Genomic DNA, 17,394 nt, shown 5'->3' with positions numbered 1-17,394 from the left:
CAACAGCGGCAACTATTTTTGTTACACCGCATTGCTTTTTGAATGATGCACAATACAGGACAGTGTTCAGCCAATCAGAACAAAGATTATTTATACAAGTTGTACAGGCACAGCAATGAAAACAGCCCGTTTAATTCTAATGGTCAATAGGAGGCTGGAAAATGGTCATGAAGAAAAAAAAAACTCATTATGGCTATTTTTGGTACATAGAAATCACACAAACATTCTAAGTGGACCTCATGGGACAATCATAAAATATATGAAAACCGTAGGATACGGCTCTTTAAAGACGTTCTTCACACTCTAATTCACTGTACTGTGAGTGAAGAGTGATGACAGCTGAGCAGGTACATCTCACTGGTGAGTCATTCTCAGCTCAGCAGTGCCTTAGTGGGTGTTGTGCTGATACGAACACAGTGCACTCTGACTGACCACTTTATTAAGCAAACTGACCTTTTTGGGACATTGAGTCAGAGAGTATATCGATATATTTTCCACATACAATTTATGTTAGTCATTTAGCCCATTATCAGCGGCCAGTTTCTGACCACAATACCGCTGCTGGGTGGGTACTTTTTTTTTGGCAGACTGTTTTCAACCCAGCAGGTATTAGCATGCCAGTGTCATTGCTGTGAAAATTGTCCACCAACCAAATATGGTGTCATATAAACCACTCTATTAGAGGCAGAGTGGGGCTGATTAATAGCAACAAAATGCATAATGTCACTGTATCTGGTTAAAAAGTGTTAGTACTGCACTAAGATTACCCTCCATTTATTTAATTTCCAGTCCATTTTGTACAAGTTATTCATTTTTTCAGGAGATATTTGTGAAGAGATTAGATACAAGATAATCTACTTGCATACTGAAGAGGAAAGGCAAAGGAAACCAAGTGAAAAAAAACAGGAGTTCAACAAATTATTGTAAGATACTGAGAAAATGTGACTCCAGACCACTGTGCAAGATCTGGTAGACACCAAAACTGTCACCATCAGATAAACAGCACTTATAGCTTTCATCAAGCTTCACTCTTGCATCAGATCTGAAAAAATCCACAAGTGTTAACACTGTCGCTGCCAAGAAAAGGAAAATGTGTTAATGAAATCAAGAAGCTGCTGGTGTTCTCAGAACAATGGACTGACCACTCCAGAGTCCAGACCCTGAGAGCACTGAATATGTTTGGGGTTACTCGCATAGTGAAGAGCAGAAAACAAACTTCTTAGACTGAACTTTGGAGGGGTGGAAAAAAAGAAAGGTGAACACACTGAGTACTGTGAAACCGATATATATTTAGTTGTTGAGGCTTCGCTGTTATTTCCCATTATATATAGGTGTTCTGCTTTTTTCCCCCCCTTGACCTTGAAAAATGAAAAACATGTACTTTATGTTTTATGCTTTATGGCTGTTTCAACTGGAAATGAAATAAATGAAACGAAGGGTCTGATTTTTCTTCAGTACAGTACACGTACCTACCTAATAAACTGGTGTGTCCACCAAACCATATTTATAAGCCTAACAATATTTTTAAGCCAAACAGAGAAATGAATGACGAAGGAGTTTTTCCCATAAATCTTTATATTATAAATGAGAGAAGCAGTGAATGTGTTTTGTTGTTTTTCTTTCTTTAATGTTGAAAAGGCCCTCATACAGCTTTCCAGTGCTGTCATTCTGCCCGTTTCTCTGAACATCAGTAGCAATTACCTCCACCTCCACCATCCGCTGCTATCCAGTCCCGCATTCATACCGCATATTTTAAAGCAGGCAAACCTGCGTCATTAATCTCAGTATTATAATCCTTAAAATCAATAACATTATTTCACGGTTTATCAACATCATTATTAAATAGTTAGTTGAGTATGTACAATCTGTTTGTGGCAGGAGGAATAGATGGGTCATCCTCAGGCAGTCTATTAATGCTTTCATCTGTGACATCAGTGACGATACTTGGTGCAGCCCTCGACACGGCGCACAGGGGCAGCCCAGGGTCTACGAACACCCCCCACAGACGGCATGGAATGCCCCGCCTGGAGCTCAGTACTCAGTCAGTCAGTCTTGGTAACTGTAAGAGGCCTCTTTTGAACTTGGCACCAGCCCCCTCTCTGCATCCTCCCACAGAGACAGACCGAAATTCATAGAAAGAAAGAATATAAGGGCAAGTAAAAATACTGGTAAGCCTAGGAGTCGGCGTCATTCCGCTGTGTCCCCCCGCCAGCGGCTGCGACATTAGGAGAAAAAGAAAAACGGACAGAGAGAAGATTAGACAGGCGTAAATGTGTAATGCATGTGAGAAAAAGACATTTCCTGTTTGTGGCTCAGAGGAGCCGGGGTCTGTGTCGAAAACAATCCTGTGAGAAAACAAACAACGTCGTGCACACGTTGAGGTCACTTCCTGCAGCTTCTTATGGTCTCCTTGCAACACAGTCAGAGCAGGAAGTCAGACTGTCAAAGAGAGCGAACGCGTCTATCAGCAGCATCTTTCTCCCGAATGGCATCTTTATCTTCTCTCTATTTCTCTCTCTCTCGTACTGGCATCCTCAGGGATGAGGCAGGTTCATGCGGTCTTCGATGAGCGTGCTCTCGGCCCCCTGCAGCTCCATGCACTGCCGCACAGTCGCCAGGACGCCGTTGAGGCGCCGGTCCAAAGCAGCAAGGTGAGGCTCGGTCAGCACAGGGTAGGCGGGGTCATGGGCCGTGGCCTGACGCATCGTTGAACTTAATGCTCCGCCTTTCAGCAGGTTCAGCCTATTCCAGGTGGACACGCGGACCCTGAGAGAGAGCGAGCAAGCGAGAGAGAGAGAGAAAGAGAAAACGAGAGAGTGACAAAAAAAGAGAATAACAATTGAGTAAGAGGGAGAGAAAGTGACAGTGAGTAAGAAAGTGAGAGAGAGAGAGATAGAGAGATAGAGAGAGTAGCAGTAAGTCGATGTGAGAGGAAATCGTTATATATACGCACACATACACATATATATATATATATATACACATACATACATATATATATATATATATATATACACACACACACACACATATATATAGGAATATATATAGGAATATATATATATATAGGAATACTACATAATACACTAGGAGATTTAATGAAGTGAATTATAAATGATAACAAACAAGAAATATAGGAAAGTGTCCTTTATCAATTTTGCTCACTCAGGCTTTGATTTATGAAGATGCCAAATACTGAGTAATAAATTGCGTATACAGTGTCGTAGATTACACATGCAATAAGTAGGTGTTTTGTGAGTGATTTACAAAGAATAATTGATGATGTACGCAAACAGGTGGAGAAAACAATATTTAAATGAGGCTTTTTTAGTTGAAATAAAAGAAAACGTAGTCTGAATTTCTCTCAATAGAGTAGTACCTAATAAACTGGCCATTCCACTATCAGCAGCCATGGCAAAAAAATTTATAACAATAAATAAATAAATAAAATAATTACAGAAAAAAAATATTGAGTCGGCAGTGTGGGCGAAATAAGTACTGAGCCAACCAAAACAGAAAAAATAGCCTATAATAAAACTTTGGCAACAAAAGAACAGAATTTTCTGATTTCATGACATGAACGTCAGTTAATTACAGTATGACTATACAGAGGAGTCTAACACATCATCTGTAAGCAGTGATATAAATAAGCCAAGTGCTTTTGTGCATGAAGTAGAGGAGACAAACATACACATTCTAGCATATTTTCTTACATTTTAAAACTTGAGGCTACTTTTTTTTTAAGTATATCCTTTATTAATGGAATGGTAAAAAAAAAAGCTAATTTAGACAATTTTTCATTCTTAACCCAAATGTAGTTCATCAGGTAAGAAGATTTGGTGTCTGATGTTTACGTAGTTTTGCACTAGAGCTAATAAGAGCTAATGTAGCTAAGAAATAATGAAAGTCTATAGCACTATTCAGAGGGAATTAGTTTTACATGAGGAGGTGGCATAATCTAATTTTTACCTGCGTTTTGTGCCTGAATTTGCAATTTGAATTTGAAAACAAGCCTTAGACATAATCTCCGTTTATATTAATCCTGTGAGAATCTAAACGTCTGTGAAAACTCTCGTATTGTGTAGAAAGAGAGTGTAAGTATGGAGGCATTAGAAGAAGTATGTGCTTGTGTTCTCTGTAGCTAAAACCAAGCTGATATGAACCCACCTCAATTGTGCAACTCAGAATATTAAAACACATAAAAAGTACAGAAAAACATTTGATTTTATGCAGTGATGCTGGCTGTGAATTTCCAAGCTAATAATGCTAAGAATACACTGCATGTATTTCAAACACCTAAAGTAGATGTTTAAGATGAACAAAAATGGCTAAATTAAATGCTTTGACGTGTTCCTGGATTCAAAGCAGTGCCTAAATCAAGTAGCCACTTCCATCTCTGCTATTTTTACAGAGATCTATCATCCTGTGTGAACTGCTTATAAACGTTACAGACGTCCTATCTGTCTAATCCCATTCCAATAGTGGTTTACTCACCCAAAATTGTTAAAGCTGACATACAGCTGTGTGCAAAACCTAATTTGAACATTCCTGGACAAATGACATGGTTTTGTTGATTTCTGTTGAAGGGAAAACATCCTCTACAGAGAACCACCTTAAATATTTTTATGTAAATGTTATCTAATTTGCATATGACTGTAGATTTTTATTATATCAGCTTTGTAACATCCCCCATTTCCTTCTGTTTAGCCATTTTATTTTATTGTTTTCTCCAGCCAGATGTTTGCTCAACTGCACGGTACATTTTGTTAAACCAACTATGTTCAAGTGAGTATGATCAACAGTTTTTAAACATATTTGAAACGAAAGAGTTATGTTTAAACAAAACAAACCAAAAAACTGGCTAAACACTCACACCACAATGACAGCTGGCGCTGTGCGAAATGCCTCTCAGAGGCATTCATTTACACACACAATCGCCATTCTCATCTCAATCGCTTAGTAAACTGCACTGTGGGTGCTGAACTGATCTCTTTGCATTAACACAGCCCATATTTTCCACCCTGCCCAAACTGCATATCCATTAAAGCCCACAAAACAGACCACACGTGCCATTTTGCTCATCTGAAAGACTCAATCCTCCACAGACCCCGTTAATAAATCAGCTTTTTTTCCCCCAGACTTTTTTGTTGGTGCTATCAAGTTTGCATGTTTTTGACACACATTTAGTAAATCAGGGATTCTGTTAACAGTTACTCTCATCCTTTAACTGAAAGATTCATTGCAGGTCTTTACCTCGGCCTTTCTTGCACAGACATCTATAGAAATGGCCATGAGCACACATGTAAACCAACAGAGTGGGCAGTAGCAGCTAGGAGTTTCCAGTCATGAAATGATTTGATGTCAGATCTGTTTCAAAGTGAAGCCAACGGTAAAGATAACCTCTATGTCCTGTTTACAGCTACTCACACTATGCCTAATTTGAATTTTCTGACTCATTATCAGAAGCCTTTACTGACCTCAATAACTGACCTCTTTATCCTCTGTTGACCGCCAAGATCAAATGCTCCATTTTTGTGCTAATCCCCCAAACCTGAGTCATGTTAAAATACTGCAAAAACTAGTCTTCTGTGCAGGCTGATGGGACCTTGAACAGCTCTAAAATGCGGACTGGATGGGGGGACCTTCAGGACTGGATAGGGAACATCTGTTTTGTGGGGTTATTTTGGATCACACAGCAAAATAGCCGTGTCCTATTTCGCATGCGACCCAGATAACTCTTCAGTTTTTTTTTTTAGAGAAACCTGCAGCAGAAGGTGCGTGCATGCAGGCATTCTGGCCTCTACGACTCTACTCTTCTATAGGATACTGCTGGCTACTTTACAAACACAGTAAAACATGACGTGCTGATGTGTTTTGCCATGTCTGAGCCTACATTTAAAGTTCCAAGGTTCATGCATTAAGAGTTCTGAAGGGCCAGCTGATATGAGTAGATGGATAATTAGAGCTGAGTCACTGACTCCCAGCAAAAAGCAGAACCCTAGAATAGAGATTTGGGCATCATCATGGTTACATGAAGCCTCTTGTGTGAAGAGGGGGAGCAAAACAAAAACCAGAACTTGGTCGTTGCGGTGAGGAAGAAACTGTCAGAAAGGATATAATGTCAGTGCATCCAAACAGGCAGTGCGCAAAATTTTAGACTTGTTTCTTTAGTTTCTGAGATATAGAAGCTTTGAAAGAACACATACGGCCAAAAGTACGTGGACACCCAAACATGACACCTGTATGTGTTTGCTGAGCACGGAATGACAATACGGAGTTGAAACCCCTTTTGCTGCAGTACCAGCCTGCACCCTTTTAGGCAGACCTTCTACTAGATGTTGGCACATACCTGTGGGGATTCACCTCCATTCAGCCAAAAGAGCAGTTCAAATGAAAAATGACATTTGGAGCAAAATGACATCTTTATGGCCAAACCAATGCAATGTGTGCTGTTTCCTGAACAGAACTCCTACTTCACTTCATCTCCCCCAACTGCGACTGATCCACTGAATGAAACTCTTCTGAAATTTAGCAGTGCTGAGATAAAACTTCTAAAAAAGTTATTTATACAACAGCATGTTTGGGGGTAGTTTGATTTCATTCAGTTCTTCTGTCATTTGAAGTATACTGCCAGCTTTCTTGAGGTTGGGCCCTGATGACTCTGACGATGGGTCACAAAGCTTGACTTGCAGGTGCAGTTGCAAGTCATTGCAAATGTGTTTGATGGGACTGAGGTTCAGTGCAGGCCAGTCAAGTTCTTTCGCACCAAACACAAACAAAGTGTTTGTGGAGCTCCTGCATGGGAGCATAGTCATGCTGAAACAGGGAAAGGGTCTTCCCCAAACTATTGACACAAAGTTGGACATACACAGTTCTCTAAAATGTCACTGCTGTGGCAATAACATTTCTCTTCACTGGAACCAAGTGGCCAAAACAGTCCCAGACCATCATCCGCCTCCTCCAAACTTGACTGTTGGCATTGTTGGCATAGACTGCCTTCACACAGTGAAGATTTTTTTTTATGCAGCTTTAGTGGTTTATTGGGCAGTAGAAAGGAAGTGCGTATCTGCTTGGCCACAGTGAGCCAGAGGAATTGTGGAACTCCAGTGAGTGTTGCAACTGAGGACAGCCAATTTTTACACGCTACATGCTTCAGCACTTAGTGATCCTGTTCTGTTAGCTTTTGTGGTCTACCACTTTGTGGCTTAGCTGTTGCTGCTCCTGGATGTTTTTACTTCAGAATAATAGCATTTACAGTTGACTGGCTCAGATCTGGAAGACCTGACAGTTAAAGAACTGACCTGTTGGAAAAATGACTTTGACAGTGACGTATTGAAAATCTATTCTGAGTGTTTGTCTATGGGAGATCGTACGTCTGCATGCTTGATTTATACACTCGTTAACAATGAATGTGGCCAAAACAGCCAAACTCACTTTTTTGTCCAGGTAGCGTATTTACTTTTGAAATACTGATGCTAGATGCATGAAATTTTAACTTAACAGATACAAAAAATAAATTAATTAAAAACTTGATTAAAACATTAGAGGGAAGATATCTTCTCTCACAGGCCCTCATTAATATTGTTAGGCAAATAACATTACTTATCCAAAACAGTAACTTCATATTTAGTACATTAGTTGTTAATTAAAATGAGATCTTTTCAGCAGTCTAAATAATTTTATAGTAGATTTGTCAAAGCAGGTATGATATGCATCTTAAAACACATGTTAACCAAACGATAGTTGCTGAAATGTTCATGCACCTAGTCAAAGTTCAGAAGAAACGACTGACAGTTTCCATCTTTTTCTATATTAAAGGCTCTATATGTCAAACAAATAAATTTGTGTATGCTGTCTGTTGGGCAGAATCACACTTTTTCCTGAAAGTTTTCAGCAAATCAGATGGTCAGGCAGGTCTTTAGTGATTAAACACGGCCAGGCCTTAAATTTAAATAGCTGTGATCAAGTTGCGCACTGTTAGAATGATCTGGATTTCTACATAGAGTCTAATCTGATGTTGCATGACAGAGACATATTAGTTATCTAACTAATGTATGCATCTCAATATTTTACAGAATCATATCTTCACTGAACAAATGTTTTATACAAATCAAGGTCAGTGATGAAAACAGAACCTCTAGACAGTCTACAATCATGGAGGGACAAATTCCAAGTTGAGGTAATCACATAGCAGATAGATGGAGTGTCTGCCTGTGACTCAGGAAAGATTGGCTATGCAACACGATAATGATCTAATATACAGGAGTGGCTCAAGCTGACCAATCTGGAGCAAACAAACAGTATTTCAAAATGACCAATTCACAAATTAAGATGCGTATCGTGACCTGAAGCAGGTCATTCTAGTAAGACATCTTATTTAAAAAAAAACAAAACAAAAACAAACAAACAAACAAAAAAAAACTGAAAATAAATAACTGCTGATAGAAAGGAATGGCTCAAGCTGACCAATTTTGGCACAAACAAACAGACCTGTTCACAAAGCAGGTCACTCTAGTAAGCCATCTAAATAAATAAATAAATAAAATTAATTTAAATTTAAAATAACTAACTGCTGCACAGGTCCAATCAGCAGCTACAGAAGTTTAGGTTGACATCATTTTTTGATTGAAATTATTGGGTTCACATTTTTTTTTTATCATTGGAATTGTCTTTATGTATAATGACTAAGATGAAGATCTGATCACATTTTAAGAGAAATCCAAAGGGTCAATAACCTTCTCTCACAATCACATCTCCCACAATGCAGGGCACGAGTGCTAAACAGACTTTTAAGCTCGGGTGGCAAAATTTGTCATTCCGCTATTATTAATTCAGTTGCCCAGATAAGTATCTTTTAGTAAGTTTTTTTTTTCCTTACACAAACACCACTCTCGTTATGAGCAACCGTAAGGTGCGCTGAAAGGCACATCTGTACTAGTTCCATTCTTGTCTTGATCAAGTTTGATGACTTTGGTGGTACTCAGAATTTGTCGAATGTGAGCACTGATATGGGTCTAGTGCAAAAAAATAAATAAATAAAAAATTAAATCATTTTTTCTACAGGTAAATCCAGTATTATTCAAGTGATAGGGGGCCTGTGCCTGGTGTCAGTTAACCAAGTTACCACAGTAACAGCCCTCTTGTAACGTATTTAGTACTGTTTTTTAAAAAAAAATAGTTTATTTATAGTTTTTTCTTTTTTTTTTTTCATGGCAAGAAGGCAAACATAACTGAACTTTTAAACATGTTGGATGACAAGATCTCCCACACTCTAAAAAAATAAAAAATGGTTCTTCAAGGGTTCTTCAGTAAAGACAATGATTCTATATAAAACCAGAAACACCTTTTTGAAAAGAGTTCTGTATAGCACCAAAAAGGGTTCTTCTATTGCTGCAAACTTGACATTGTACATCATTCTGTTAGTGTATACATTAGGACATCCTCAGTCTTCACTGAACAAATGTTTTAAAGAGTTAAGGTCAATAATGGAAAAAAGAGCCTCTAGGATAATTTATCTTTCAGAGGATGTGAGAAGAACACCTTATAAAACTAAAAAAGGAAAACCATTTCTAGAGATCTAAGCTTCTATCACTTCTCAGTGTCTGTCTTAGGAACCGTCATAAAATTACAGAAAGAAAAATTATTTTTCCTTGTGTATCTTACACTTGGCAAATAAAAATTTCTGATACCAATTCAGGGGAGGTAGCATATAAATGGAAGAAATCAAGTGCTCAATTCCTCAAACTAGCAACAATGAGCCAAGTGACACTGACTAACACGACATAACCCGTGTCCTCTGTGCTTGATATGTTTATGGGACTAGCATAAGAAAATCACTCAGAGAATGTTAGAGAGGAAACCCTGGTCTCCACAAATACAAAAACCCAAGACTCAGGTGTGCTGAAATCCACCCAGATGTTCCACAGCGTGACACGCTGTGAACGATGCTGTCAAAGTTAGACTTTTTGGTAAAAGCACAGTGTTATGTTTGAAGAAAACAAAATCACCAGACCACCAAAATCAGGGCATGGACAGTCTACAGTCACTAAGGGACAAATTATAAGTTGAGAAAATTACACAGCAGATGAATGGAGTGTCTGGCTGTGACTCACCAGAGATCGGATATGCAACACGATAATGATCTAATATATAGGAGTGGCTCAAGATGACCAATTTAGAGCAAACAAACAGTATTTCAGAATGACCAATTCACAATTTGAGACGTGTATCATGACCTGTACCTGTTACTCTAGTAAGACATCTCATAAAAAAACATGAACTGAAAATAACTAACTGTGGCACAGGTCTAATCAACAGCTAAGCTTAGGTTCCAAAATTTGTCATTCCACTATTATTTCAACTGCCCAGTTAAACTTCTTTTAGTAAGTCTTTTAGTAAGGTTTTTTCCTTACGCTGATACCCAAACACCACACTCTCACTATGAGCAAATACAATGCACACTGTTTTGATCACATTTGAAGACAAAGTACATATGGTGGTACTTATCGGAATTTGCCAGATGGGAGCACTGATATGGATCCAATACCCCAAAAAAAAACAAAAACAAAAAAAAACGATTAAATTACATACACAAAGGAGATGATCGGGTATTATTCAGGAGGTGGTAGGCCTGTGCCCGGTTACAGTTTACCAAGTTACCACCGCCTCCCTGTGACAGAAAAAATGTACAAAACAAAACCAAAAGACCACGTTCTGTATAGAACCATGAACACTCAAAAGAACCATTTGCATGCTTAAAGGATTCTTCGCATTCTGAAATGGTTCTTCAGACTGACAGAGAATGTGCTGTATATGATTCTATATAGAACCTTTTGAAAACATTTCTACATACCAAAAAGGGTTCTTCTATTCTTACCAGTTTGACACTGTCTTTATGTTAATGTATACATTAATAACATATTTACTGTACCAAGCATGGAGGAGACTGTTGTAGAAACACACTTGGTGTGGCAGACAGATATCATGCTTGTACAAAAAGCTGCCTCTATGGCACAGTGTATATTTTAAGACATCCTCAGACCACAGCGTTTCAGACAGACAAAACAGCTTTGGGGAAAAATACAATGAGAAGAGAACAAAAGGGCAAAACTAGCAGTTTTTCACCTGGCTTTGGAAAAGAAGACTACGCTAAGTGGCTGGCATTTGCCATTTCAGTCTTAATTACAGATTAATTATGTGGCCAATTTAACGATAACTATATACTACAACCACAGCTTTAACTGAACTGTGCTTTTATTCTTTTATTTAACAAAGATTGAGCCTCAACTCAACATGTGATCACTGTTTGCGCGCCTGTGTTCGGGCCAGCGCTAGCTGTCTCAAAGTACACAAAGAAAAATAATTATGCTACTGTTATTATGATTGTTATTAATGTTGTATGTGTTAAATAGCACATGGAAATAAAAAAGCGGCTAAAACATAAACAGACCCATTACTTAATAGATGGATTGATCTGGGAAATAACTGAGAAATCTAATAAGATAACTAATAGCTGTGCTCAAATGTCATCTACATAAAGTTTAAGTAAACATTAAACAGAAATAAGACATTTACAGGTTATATTAACCATCCTTTATAGATACATAGTATCTATTATGAGGGAAAACAAAAACAAAAAATGCTCCCGCTTCACCAGAAGAAAACTGCAGAAAAATCAGGAAATCAAGAAGGATAAGCACTTGACTGTAGTGGAAGAGCATTTAAAAAACAAGAGCTACACAAGAGGGTCTTAAGAGATGAATGATGGTTAACTATAGTGTTTTATATTGGGTTAACTATGGTGTACTGCCTCTTGCAAAAAACAGTAACACAATATTGTGTAGTCTTGTCAGCCATGTTACCCTGGCGTGCTTTAATAGCAGTCTGTAACCACAATGGCCACTACTAAATATGCTCTTCCAGCTAACTCAGTTATCTTTATACGAGTTAAGCACCTACTGTGACCAAAAAACGACAACAAAGCATAAGCCTGTTTTTAATTCTACAGACATAAGCACATAACAAAAAAAGGGAAGGAAAGAGGGAATGGCAGTTTTTCAGAGGATGACTTTTGTCTTTTTTTTTTTTTTCTTTTTCAAATCGATGGGGTATCATCATGTTGCAACACCCCTTGAATAAAGCCCTCCTTACAGAACATGCTACTTAGTTTTGCAGCTAAGCACAATGTGCCATTCAGTCTAGCACCGGAACTAATAAACTTGTTAAAGGCGCTGATGATGAGAAAGCCACCCTGAGGCTGACTTGTGACTAAATCTATTCATATTTTAAGTGGAACTGGGCTGGACATACACAATGACTGCTTTGGATGAAAGAGCTTGAACAAAATTATAGTGTCTAAAGTGATGCAATGAGATTATTTGTTGTTCAGTATCATTTGTGATGTAAAAAGAGTGATTTGTACTATAGTTAGACTAAACCGTCAACACATAATTCATCACTGTTTCAAATATTCGTTAGTTCTTGTATTCAGGATGTGACTGTGTCTGGGTGCATGTGCATCTGTAATAAAGGTTAAGGGTGACTGTGTATGTGAGGACACTCACATGCAGCACTGATAGAGAGGAGCCAGAATGCTTCTTTCATCTAAAGCTGGGTTCCCAAAACTGCAAACCAAGAACACACAGAACACCACATTAAAAGAAAACCTTTAAATAAGAACCTGTCTAACTTTTCACTAAGGTCCTTCTATTCTTTCTCTTTTCGCCCTCCCTTTCTCTCTTTTCACCTTTTAGCATTGTCCAGAAGAATGAGCATACTGGCTCCACCGTCGTCTTGGAAACTCTCGTAGTGATGCCGATCTGCATTGCCAATGAGGTAATCAAAAATGGCCGTGTCAATAACATCCAAAAGGCGTGGACCAGCGTCGTACGGAGGCATCTTCTTCACTGCCTCACAGTAACTCTCATCATACTCCCACCTAACACACACACACACACACACACACACACACACACACACACACACAGATAACAAAAGTTATTTAATAATACTGAAGTACACAGAGCATCAGTGAAGCTCAAGAAGTAATTATTAAACAGCGTCAAAATGTATGTCAATATAGACAAACAACACATTTTTGACAGATATGTAGCTTTGAAACTGGGTCATCTGGGGAAGCTGCTTGTTAGTTAACCCCAACCAAGGGTGTGACAGGTCAACTGATGAAAAACCTTCCCCTCTTTCCCCTCTCTGCAAACGCAGTAGTCCAACTGAGGTCAAGGGAAAAATACAGATGTGCATTTGGACTAATTTTGATAATCAAGTATGTGGGTTAATAAAAGAATATTCTGTTAACTGCAAGAAAGCAAAAAAAAATAAATCTGCCTGTATTAATGTACATAAAAATATAATATCCTCTAACATAACCTTGTTACAGGCTTATGTTCATGTTCAAGCATTTGTGTTCTGTAGTAGTTACAATATTAAAATTACATAATACACATACTTAATCACCAATACAAGGAAAACTGTTGCACTTTAAATATGTGTTACAATAAAATCAGCATTTCACTGAAATGCTGGCCAGTACATTTTGTCTCTGACAGCCTCTTTGCAAGGTAACAAGTACCTGAATTGTGATTCCAGTAGTGACTACCTAATGTGGAATTTCTGAAATGATCATATAACCCATAATTAACACTTTACTGCAGATGAGGTTAAATGATCAATAACTATCCATTTTACCTCATCTGTAGTTTAAAATAAGCTCACACTACAATACATAAGGTACTGTGCAAAAGTTTTAGGCACTTAATAAAATTTGATTAAAAAGCTATTTATCTGGTTAAGCGTTTATTTGCTCAGACAAACAGTGGAATTACAATAAATACAAATAATATTCATGTTTTAATGTATCAAATTAATACAACGGATTTTTTGTATCTCACTGAGCTCATTTTACCATTTCCAAACCTCTCCTCATAGCAGCCCAGTATTATCTGCAGTCATCATCCATTAACTTGTAGGTCTAACAAAAGTTAAATTAAATGTGCTGTTGGAGGAATTGAATGTAAATGAACTGACATTACTTAAGGAAAAGGTAAGGTTAACACAAACCCATCTAATACCCAAAATTAGATAAGTTTGTATGACTTATCTAAATTAAATGATCTTAACTAGATTTACCCATGTAACTAAAACTTATACAAGAAAGAGTATGTGTTACTACATTTGCATTAGTAATTTTAAGAAATTAGTAAAGGAAAACAAAAAAAGAAACGCAATTATAATGGTTTACAGTGCAATAGCTGGGGGCATCGAGGGGAGACTTGGGACCAAACTTTGTTCTTCAAACTGGCTCACATGGTATCAACCACTTTATTTGAGAAAAAGCAAGTTATTGTTACTTTTATACTGTATTTAAATTTATTTGCAATTTATTTGCATTTATTCTAATGACAGAGCTTTTACAAGCAAAAGTCAATTATTACCATAATACCCAGTTTTAAATTTTGTGCTTAAGCATGTAGGTGCCCAAGACTTTGACACATTACTGTGTACGAAATGGAGTGAGCGTAAGACAGGTTAAAATGATAAAGATGGGTCACTGTTTACATTTACATGGCCATGACAAAGCTGAATCAGACAATTTGTTGAAGTCCTAGTCTTCATTGTATCTGGCTCTATTGATATTCACTGTTATCCATTATAGGAGACTAAGAGATTAGAAATTTCCAGCACTGGTGACTACGTGCATCATATGCCGCGATTCACTGCATGTCCCGAAGTTTCAGTATCTGAATACCGGCACCTGGATCAGCTAACCAAGAATGATTAATTGTGCATGCCCCACAAACTGCTCTGTAATCAGCTCTGTAATGCACTGCAGAAGAGCTTGAGAAGCCATTCTGTACTTCTGTACCAAATTCCAAAGTAAATCTCAAACAAGTAAAGAGACCAAAGAAAAGATGAAAAGATTTTAACAAAAAGTGCCAGTCTCAGTCTGACGTTTGTGCCAGGTTGCTGACTGTGCTTCAACCACCCTGCAAACAGCTTCTGCTCAGGTCCAGTGTATGAAAGACTGCCCAGAGCCTCTAGAGACATCTATTCTTCAGTAAAATCCAGGAGGGGTCAGCTTGTGGTTAGCCACCACTAGCTTGAGTGTGTAAACGAGAAGAGACACAAAACATGTGATTTTCAACGAAGTTCTCATGGCACATGGTTTTCAAAGAATTTTACATTGCATGCAGACTGTGGCTTCAAGTTTGCAGACATGACAAAAGTTGTTAAAAAAAACAACAAAAAAAACACACACACACACACACATCACTCAAGTGATCCAAGCTCCTACTTTTATTCATTACAATGCTGAAGGAGTTACCTCTGTAATTGTCTATCTGTAATAAGAAGAGCAAAAAAGGATGAAAAAATAAAGGCTACTTTAAATTAATTTACATTCTTTTTTTTTTTCCTTTTGGATTTTTACCCAATTTTCTCTCCAAATTTAGTCGTCTCCAATTCCACCCGCTAGTTAGGACTCCCCCAATCACACGATACCATCAATGCTAGGAGGGTGAAGGCTAACACAGGCTTCCTCCGAGACCTGTGAAGCTGATGCAATGTCACTGGACAGTTGAAAGCGCCAACCGCCAGATCTGTTACGTCAGCTAACAGACGCCTGCGCTGACTAGCATCGCGCTGAGTGATGGGGGGAGAAGGGGGGGCCATCCTACCCACCCAGAGAGAGCGAGGCCAGTTGTGCTCTCTTGGACTCCCGGCTACGGATGGCTATTGCATCACCAGGGATCGAACTCACGGCCAACGCTTAGACGGTTGCGCCACTCGTGAGCATTAATTCACATTCTTAGTATTCTTATTCATTCATAATTTTGACCCTAACATACCACAAACATTTTAATTGCCTGTCCAAATTATATTCTGATTTTAAGCCTTCAAAATATTAATCATTACAATCATTTTCTGCTTTATAGCACAAATTGGTGTGATTCCTTCATGTGTCCATGACTTCCATTTTTCCATGAAGATACTGGTCATGTTAAAAGTTTAACCTCTAGAGTTTGGACGTAGTCAATGATGGCGGCATAAAGGACTAGCTCCCGCTCATTAAAAGGAAAAAGATTCCCTGAATTCACATTTCATAAAAAGAAAACACTTTCAATCTTTAATGGAACGGGGTGGGAGAACAAGAAGATGGAGAAAGACCAAAAACTCTGAAAAACAAACTGAAGCGACAGATAAAGTAGATGAGGGCAACACGTCGGAGGCGGACGATAGCTGTACTGAGGGTGAGCACATGGAAACCGAAACGGCTGCTGTTCTCCGCTCAGGTCTGAAAGATGTTGTCAGAGAAATTCATGACTTAAAAACTGAATTAAGGTCTGACCTGGCCACATTCAAAAAGGAACGCAAAAAAGAAATGAGAGAAGAAAATTTCGAAATTTCAAAATAGGTATCAATCAGAGACTCACAGAGACGGCCACAGAGTTAGCATCGCAAGCTACAAGAATTGAAGAAATGGAGCAAAGAATGGGCGAAACTGAAATGTGGAATATGGAGGTCAGGGACGCTCTTCTTCAAACGCTGAAACAGCAGAGGACCATACAGGAGAAGCTGACAGACCAAGAAGGTAGAAGCAGACGCAACAATATTCGCATTTTTGGCCTGGCGGAGAGCATAGAGGGTAGCGCCATGTCGCAGTTCGTTAAGCAGATATTGAGAACCGAGCTCTCCATACCCGCCGAAATTGATCTGCAAATCCAGCGGGCACACAGAGCATTAGCACCGAAGCCAAGCCCAGACCAACCGCCAAGATCTACTGTCGTGAACTTCCTCCAGTACAAGGTAAAGGAGATGGTTTTGAGAAAAGCCTGGCAGAAAAAGATGCAGTACCAGGGTCGGATGCTGTTTTTCGATCATGACTACGCTACAGAAGTACACCAGAAACGCAAGGAATACATCGGAATAAAGAAAGTCTTGAAAGAAAGAGGCATTTGCTTCCAGACACCCCTGACCAAGATGAGAATCCACTGGGACTCTGGCCCACGGACGTATGGAAGTGCACAAGAGGCAGCACAGGACCTGAGGAGGAAAGGGTTCGATGTCCAAATTCCCGACAACACCACATCCATGGTGGGGATGGATGAGCGGCTTCAGCGTGCATTGCAGTGGCGGCGAGCTGGAAACTCCAGTGATCGATCAACGGCCGAGCGAGCTAAGCAAAAACTACAAGAATTTCAAAGGAAATAAAAGATATGCTTGGTATTTGATATCAAAGTAGAAACGAGGAGATGTAAAATGATGTAGTTACATGCTCGATCGGCGGAATTATATGAATACGTTCAGTTATACTTAACGCTAAAGTTAAATAGTTCAAGTTAGACGGTCTTTGCTGTCAGTTCAAGTTTGATCAGGAAT

The 17,394-nt window shown here is 38.7% G+C and overlaps 1 protein-coding gene across 2 annotated transcripts in view; it reads right to left on the bottom strand.

Moving 5' to 3' along the window:
• Window positions 1–1,603: 1,603 nt before the first annotated feature.
• Window positions 1,604–17,394, bottom strand: part of fam20b (FAM20B glycosaminoglycan xylosylkinase) — a 49,113-nt gene continuing 33,322 nt past the window's right edge. For both annotated transcript variants that reach the window (XM_036581543.1, XM_036581544.1), the window contains exons 7-9: window positions 12,746–12,937; window positions 12,564–12,623; window positions 1,604–2,766 (exon numbers count right to left, since the gene is read on the bottom strand). In XM_036581543.1, the coding sequence (XP_036437436.1) occupies window positions 2,535–2,766; window positions 12,564–12,623; window positions 12,746–12,937 (484 nt within the window). In that variant the 3' untranslated portion in view covers window positions 1,604–2,534. The remainder of the gene's footprint in view (window positions 2,767–12,563; window positions 12,624–12,745; window positions 12,938–17,394) is intronic.

The sequence above is a fragment of the Colossoma macropomum genome, unplaced genomic scaffold (genome assembly GCF_904425465.1).
Source record: "Colossoma macropomum unplaced genomic scaffold, Colossoma_macropomum, whole genome shotgun sequence".
Classification (NCBI taxonomy): domain Eukaryota; kingdom Metazoa; phylum Chordata; class Actinopteri; order Characiformes; family Serrasalmidae; genus Colossoma; species Colossoma macropomum.
Note: the sequence above shows the minus strand (reverse complement) of the source record. Positions and strands in the feature narration are given on the sequence as shown.